This window comes from Brassica oleracea, chromosome C8 (genome assembly GCF_000695525.1).
Source record: "Brassica oleracea var. oleracea cultivar TO1000 chromosome C8, BOL, whole genome shotgun sequence".
NCBI classification, from domain to species: Eukaryota; Viridiplantae; Streptophyta; class Magnoliopsida; order Brassicales; family Brassicaceae; genus Brassica; species Brassica oleracea.
The window spans coordinates 3892115-3900092 of NC_027755.1; the positions used below are offsets into that span (position 1 = coordinate 3892115).

The window sequence follows — 7978 nt, forward strand, 5'->3', positions numbered from 1 at the left end:
TTTTGAGAAAATGCGCGCTAGGGTTTCCTCTCAGATCTTATATAGAGGAAGCGGCTGTGAGAACGGTGGTGAGAACGACAGTGATAACGGCGGAGAGATAACCGGCGGTGAGAACGATGAATTAGAGAGAATCGACATAAATCGTCTTCGAAATCGCCTTTGAGAGAAACAGTGTTAGGGTTTTAGAATTTCGCGAAACAGTGAATAAAAAAAACACCTTATATATGTCCGGTAAATAATCCGGTTAGGTTTAAAAGTACATTGAAAAATTAAAAGTTCGGTTCGGTTTGGACGACTTACTAGTAAGTCGTCTGTTGATTACTGTACATCAGACGACTTACTAGTAAGTCGTCCCAGACCCTAAATTTAACCCCTAAACTAAATTGACTAAATTAACTAACTAACCACGTTATAAAGCCGTAGTTATACTTAAATAGTGTTTACTATACACAGAAATAAACACATTTAGGTAAATGTTAAAGTTTTCAAAAAAACATTTATGCATTCCAAAATCTAACCCTAAGAACAAATACAATACTACAACATATGTTGGTAAAAGCTAAACCAAAGAATATCATGACTCACTAATTTCACTCATCTATGTTGAAAACAATTAACTTTTGTTATATCTTAATTTATATGTCTTAAAACATATGTTAATTACATGATTTCAATTTTTTACTTATCAAAATATTATTTACAAAAATTTTAAATTATTTCTAAGTCTGGACAGACGACTTACAGGGATTAGAAACGTAAAAAAAATCGATTATTTTGTTTGTTCACAAGGGGCTGGTTGTAATTTCAATTGACTTTGAGGTTATTTTTACATTTTATTCAAGATTGGGTTTACTTTTGCATTTGAAATCAAGTTATGAGTCATATTTGACAATTTTTCCCTTATTTTAATGTCCATTTTGGCATTTTCACAATGTTCGCTATACCTTTACGTTTAAGATTCTGTGTGCACTCAGCGTTTTATAGAATATCTTTGGTCATAATAAAACAATAAAAGAAATAATTTAGATATATATGCTGATTCTCTTGATCGTTATTTTTTCTACAAAAAGATGATAAGCGAAAATTTTAGAACGTGTTTCATGAGATCGTATATATTAGGATAGTCTGGCTTTATTTCTAGTATATAATTATACTAATTGATAGCTTTGTCATTTAATTTATTTTTTTGTCTCAAAATAAGGATGCTTTAGAATTTTTTTTTTAATATTATATTTATTAAAAAAATCTAATTTTATTCTGGTGAACATTAATAAACATATTGCACGATAGAATATAAATTTCAAAAATGAACTTTCTTTTTCGGGTGTAAGAAAATATTGAAGCAATACTTGTAAAAGTAAAAGAGAAAAAAAAAATAGTAGACACTGCATCTTTTATAATCTGCAAGAAAAACGCTCTCTTTGATACCAAGAGATTAGGTATATATACCGTTCATCTTTTTAACGAACCAATTATCATGACGAGTCGTTACTATACACACACTTTCCCTTAACACTTTACTATGTATAAATAACTCCAAAAATATGGATAATTTCATCCTCACACCGACCGACTAAGATTGCTACTACGAGTCTAAAATCTAAATTGCTATTTTCCATTACATGGCTTCTTCTTCTTCACTAGCCAAATCCAACAACAAAGGCAAGAACAAGATTCCTGAGGATAACGAAACGCCAGATTTTGTGTCTACTCATATTTACATTAGACGTATTCCTTCCACGCAAGCACTTGATCGAGAAGTCGTTCTTCAACGCATACGCCAACGCCGACGCGCAAATAAGGTCAGATCGGTATTCCAACTGCTGTTCCGTTTCCCATTTTTAAGTAAAAAGCACGAAGGTAATAACGATCACGATGAAGATGAAGCTTCCACAGCGCCCTGAATCTTCGACAGATTTATTTGTCAATATAGTTACCGGACTTGGTGATGTTATAGTTTGTAAATTGTTACTTCCATTGATGTTACCAAGAAGGGGATTAAGCTAGTGCACAAAACCACAATTCAATTTCTCTAGACTTTGATAGGTAATAATCTTAAATAAACTCAAACTAACATGGGAGAAATACTAAAGGAATGAAGATGGACGGCAAGTGTTATTCAGCCTTTTTCCAAAACTTATTCCCACTATTTCCCCATTTCTACAAACTCTTGGAAGATTCAATAGTTTTGAGCGTGAAAAGAAACTGACCATTGAGTTCGTGAGAAAGCCTTAACTGAAGGAAGCTAAATGACATTGCAAACATTGGATAAAAATCTCAAATACATAGTGACAGTCCCACAACAAGATTTCAATACTTTTTAGAACAATACAGGGATTTCTGGAAAAAACTGAAATGAGAATCTGTTATTTCTGGAACAAAATCTTATCAAGTTTTTCTTTTAATATCAGTGATAAATCTTAAAATCAAATCATGAATAGTATCAAATTAATCTCAATTTAAAAACTAAGAGCATGTCAAGGGCTCTAACCATTAGTTTAATTATTAAGTGTGTACTTTATGAAGTTAAGAACCCTTGTTAATATAATTAGTTTTGTGAAGGTCCAATGAGAGAACCCCTATGAGGTTCTTAATTTTTTTTTAGAAGGTGAATTATTAAATTTAAATTTTACAAAACTTATAAATTATTGGATTTCATAAAATTTAAACAACTATGACATAAAAACATATTAAAAATAGAAATACAAATTTATAATTAAAAATTTTAAACAAACATGAAAAAAAAAACATAATCGAGAAAAAACGATTAATTGAAATCTTTATTTGTCCCAAATTTTTGCCTTATATTCTCAAGCAAATCAGTTTTCAATTGTTAATGTATGGTTTTATCACGAACTCGATTTCGAATGCTCATCATATTGTTGATGTATGGTTTCTAACTTCTTAGCCTAGAAAGAATGGGACCACATTCAATAGGATAATGCGTGAGGTGCAAGTTTCTTACTTTTAGCTGAAAATACAACCAAAACGCTACTACATTTCACTGGCTAAGCCTAACACTCTCTCACTCTCAGTAATTCCTATGGCATAGAGTTTGGAATAAGTGGCGTTACTTGTATCATGGCAAAGACAATGAGCACGATGAGAGCACCGAACAAGAATGATCCGAGGAAGTTGAAGTCATATCCTCTCTTAGCAGCCCAGAAGGTGTACACGGTGAGGGAAAGCACCACAACCGTTGTCAAGATCGCTGACTCTTTTTTTTTTTATCACAATCATAATCTTAAATTTAATAAAAAAAATTTAAGAAAATCTTACAACTCCATACAAGGCAAAAGTGTATATACATGATCCCTATTCATAAGCATATAAATAAATAAAGCAAAGAGCATCATTATACGCTGCTAATAATGTTGTAACATCGTCAATCACCTCCCACCAGAAGTAGAGAATCAGTGATGGAAGACACACCGGTAAACCCATTAAACACTGAGGAAGAATACGACATGCCTATACCGCTAAACCCCTCTCTCCCTCCCAAGTTCATCCCATTCCCCGCCGACAAATCCAACGGCGTTAGTTCCGGCAATGACATGTCTCCTCTCAGATACTGTAACACCAGCCTCATACTCGGTCTAGCCCTAGGATCCGAGTGCGAACACAACAAACCAAGCTTCAAAACCATTTCAACCTCTTCAAGATCGTACCGATCACACCCAAGATTTGCTATTGCCATGGCTCTGGTTTCCTCAAATGCAAAAACATGTCCTGAGTTGAAGATTAGAAAAAGTTTAAATTTGTAATTAAACAAAATAAGAACTCAAGAATATAACTAACCTATCTAGCAGCCAAAAAAATACACTTAAACTTACCAAACTGAGAATCTGAGAACTCGTGGATGTCTCTACCAGACTGTAAAAAAAAATTTGAATTCGTAAGATTAAAAGACATAGCGCATAAGAGCATCTATAGACATGTATGTATACCTTGACAGAAAAGTAGCCCCCACAACTCCTTTGACGATCTTAGACCTCTGCTTCCAATCCAACGTCATCTCCGGATTATTGTATAGATACTTATCCAAGATCGCTGACCGTAGAATCAGTTTCCCTGTTCTAACACACAGAAACATACACTATACACAATGCAAAACAGAATCAATGTAATTGAACAACAAAGGGAATGATATTTTACCATTGGTGAAGGCACATGTCAATCTAACGACAAAAGCCAGAGCCAAAGTGAACACCCCCAAGAGTAAGTAGTTCACCGGATGTTTCTGGTGGTAATAGTACAGCGGACACAAACACTAAACCGACAAAACAACACATAGAGACGTGATTAAAATCCAAAGTCTGAAACTTGATGATCTTTGTTTACCTAGGAAGGGGGTGATGATGATGACTATGTAGAGACCTAGTCCAGCGCCGGTGGTGGCGAAAAACAGAGATTCGACACCGATTGACTTGACATCAGACACAACGTCGTCCGACACCGATTCGACACGATTGACTTGACCTCAAACACACCAGACACATACAAATCAGAACTCATCTTCTTCTTTTCACTTTGAGATGATTGGATCTTCTCTTCTCTCTCTCTCCAAAGGAGGATTCAATTTTTAGAAGCAAAAGCACTTCGGAGACATCGACGAAGAAAGACCACGATGTTTTCCCCTTTTGACCTAAAAGTAATCACCCTGTTTGAACTGATCATGAATGTCCAGCCACATCTGTTAACTCTCATTTGTTAAACCGATGCAAACAGAAAGTCACTAAGATACATCAGTTATATTCATTGTTAAACCAAATGTTCTTCACAAAAAAACAACCGAGAAAGCAAAAGATGTTGGGTTTGCAACATCATTCCACCACATACCAAGACAACAACATGTTAAAGCTTTATTACTTTACCACCACAGACCAAGACAAGAAAATGTTAAAGCTTTATTGTAGTGTCGAAACCAAACTGAGAGTAAGGAAGAACTGTTTAGCAGTAGCATCAGGGATTCACTGGTTCCTGCATCATCAAATGTCACAAAACAGAATACCATCCTTTAGCAATAAAACCCATTCACACTCAGAGCATTTAAAAGTTTCAATACAAAATCATTACCCTCCTCCTACATGATCTACGGAGTTCAAGAAAATCCTTTAGCATCTGAATTCAACAAGGGTCATCATTCCCATTCTAAGCAATGACCATTTACTGTAAATCAACCATTTCATATTCACTATCTTCCTCACATCACAATCAACCAAAGAAATCCCCAAAACTAATAAAAACTGAGCTTTGAAGATACTTACAAGCCAAGAACGCATCGAATGCCATCATGACCTTTGTCTAGCTCCAACTGAATCGGCTCGAGAGGATCCACGTCCAACAAGTTGTCATCATAGTCCATTGGAGGATCCTCATTATCAAACGGTGGAAACCGCATCGGTTTGCAGTGACAGGGAGCACTCTTCTCTCTTCGCATCATAACTAAGATCAGAACTAACATCTAATGCAAAATTGCTGAAACAGACAAAATCAAGAAGGAAGAAAAATCAGACCTTTAAGAACATAAAGGAGAAAGCTTGGGAGATTCCAAAGAAAAATCAGACCTTTGAGAAAATTGCAATTCTTTCATCATCATCATCATCATCATCATCATACAATTAAAAACCCACCAAAGCAAATTAACGATTTTAAGCCTGGGAGAATTACATGAAAGAAAGGGCTTCAGGAGCCGATTATCGTGATGATTAAACGTGATAATTACCTGGTTATGAAGGTTTAATCAGGGAGAGAGAGAGAGGAGAGGGACGTCGGTATCTTGATTCTAAGAAGGAGATCGAGATAAGAATCGAGATTGGCGGAGGAAGGGTAAAAATGATTCGTATCAAAACGGGACGAAGGAGAAGGAGAGAGAGACATAAATGGAGGTCCAATACGAAAGTGACACGTAAGGGGTGCTTACCAACTCTAAAAATCCCACATTAAACACATGTTCTGTGTTTTTCTATCCTTTTTCAATTTTTTTTTGGTTTTTGTTTAAAACCCTTCTTAAGAAACGCCGATGGAGGTGGTCTAAGGCCCAGACAACCTCTTGGTCTATAGAAAAAGTGGACTTAGACCACCTCCAACAGAGGTTTTAACAAGGGTTTCTTAAAAAACCAAATAAAAATAAATAAATAAAATGCATAAAAGAAGAGAACCGCCCCTTAATATGACACTTTAAGAAACGGTAAGCACCCCATACGTGTTTATTGTGTATTGGGTGATTACTTTTAGGTCAAAAGGGGAAAACATCGTGGTCTTTCTTCGTCGATGTCTCCGAAGTGCTTTTGCTTCTAAAAATTGAATCCTCCTTTGGAGAGAGAGAGAAGAGAAGATCCAATCGTCTCAATGTGAAAAGAAGAAGATGAGTTCTGAGTTGTATGTGTCTCGTGTGTTTGAGGTCAAGTCAATCGTGTCGAATCGGTGTCGGACGACGTTGTGTCTGAGGTCAAGTCAATCAGTGTCGAATCTCTGTTTTTCGCCACCACCGGCGCTGGACTAGGTCTCTACATAGTCATCATCATAGTATAACAACTTGCTCATGTGTCCAACCATGTTCTCTTTTAATACCCATGAACAACATACAATGTTAGGTTATGAGAAATGGTCGTAAGAATGTTACATATTATTTCATATTAGATTATATGAACCAACATGGTTAAGGTTTCCTTTTCCCTAACCATAGGTTTAGCTTCCTATCACTAAACCGAATGTATATATATTTTAGAATAGAGAGTTGTAAACATTAACTTAAACATTTTACATGAATAACAAACTCTCTTTACTTTGAGCTCAAGTACACTAATATGGTATCAGAGCGGTGAAAATCGCGTTTCTTGCTTCATTTTCTCGGGAAAATTGATTGGGAACTCCATTGAAGCTAACGACGAAGCTCTCGATTGATCTCATCTTCATTTTTTACAAGAGTATCTAGATTTCAGCTTTCGTTTTCGTCAAGATCTCGGTTCTGGAGTTCTTCGCAATCTTCATTTTCTTCTCGAGAGTGATTTGCGTTCTGTTTTTGCTTTCTTTCTTTCCTTCATTGACCTTCAATTTGTGTTCTCTTTTCACACAATCGTTTTCTTTCTTTGTGAATCGCAATTTCTTTTCGATTTCTTGAATCAAATCATCTTTGCGGTTACGATGAGTTCGGCAGCTGATGAGATTCGTCGACCGTCACCGTCTTTGCAAGATCCTAACTCCAATCCTCTCTATGTTCATCATGCCGATCACGCTGGTATTGCTCTTGTATCTGAGAAACTAGCGGGTCTAGGTAACTTCAACACTTGGCATAGATCAATGCTTATGGCTTTAGGAGCTAGGAACAAAGCTGTATTTGTTGATGGAACTTTTGCGGAAGTAGATATGAGTCATCCGGATTATGCGTCTTGGTCTCGTTGCAACAACATTGTTTGTACTTGGATCGTGAATGCTGTGGAGAAATCGATTGCGAAGAGCCTCATGTACCTGACTACAGCAAGGCAGATGTGGCTGGACATTCATGATCAGTTCAAACAGAGTGATGGACCAAGGCCAGCAGAGATTAAGAAGCAAATATTTGCGGAGACGCAAGGTTCTCAGAGTGTAAATGACAACTATACAAAGTTAAAGCAGCTCTGGGAGGAGTTGAAGAATCATGAGAGCCCTTACACTTGTTGCTGTAGTCGTCTGGATTGTTTGTTGCTGTAGTCGTCTGGATTGTCCTAGCCTCAAGAGGATTATTGATCGTGATGAGTGTTCGGGTCAAAATTGGTCACGACGGAATCGATGTCCGAAAGTCCTCAGAAAAACTGAATCTCGGTCAAAAATTCAAAAGCCGAAAAAATGAACAGCCGAAACGGATCGCCCGGCGAGCTCGACCATGGCACGAACCAGCTCGCTCGGCGAGCACGACCGTGTTGCCGGTCGACTCGCCGGCAAGCTCGGCCGCGAAACGAGCCAGCTCGCCCGGCGAGCACGGCCGTGTTGCCGGTCG

The 7978-nt window shown here is 36.9% G+C and overlaps 1 protein-coding gene and 1 long non-coding RNA gene across 3 annotated transcripts; one reads left to right on the plus strand and one right to left on the minus strand.

Moving 5' to 3' along the window:
* Nucleotides 1-3244: 3244 nt before the first annotated feature.
* On the minus strand, nt 3245-5901 carry LOC106308056. 2 transcript variants are annotated; one of them, XR_001263477.1, is made up of 8 exons: nt 5726-5901; nt 5268-5478; nt 5077-5169; nt 4342-4980; nt 4156-4270; nt 3948-4076; nt 3834-3873; nt 3245-3729 (listed from the first exon to the last, which is right to left on the minus strand). It is a non-coding gene; the product is annotated as an uncharacterized LOC106308056 (long non-coding RNA). The 2 variants fall into 2 exon arrangements; XR_001263478.1 differs by having other exon boundaries at nt 3948-4071; nt 4156-4980.
* Nucleotides 5902-7146: 1245 nt separating this feature from the next.
* Nucleotides 7147-7692, plus strand: LOC106308488. The gene has a single exon (XM_013745649.1). The coding sequence runs from the start codon at nt 7147-7149 to the stop codon at nt 7690-7692; it is 546 nt and encodes a 181-aa protein (XP_013601103.1).
* Nucleotides 7693-7978: the final 286 nt, after the last annotated feature.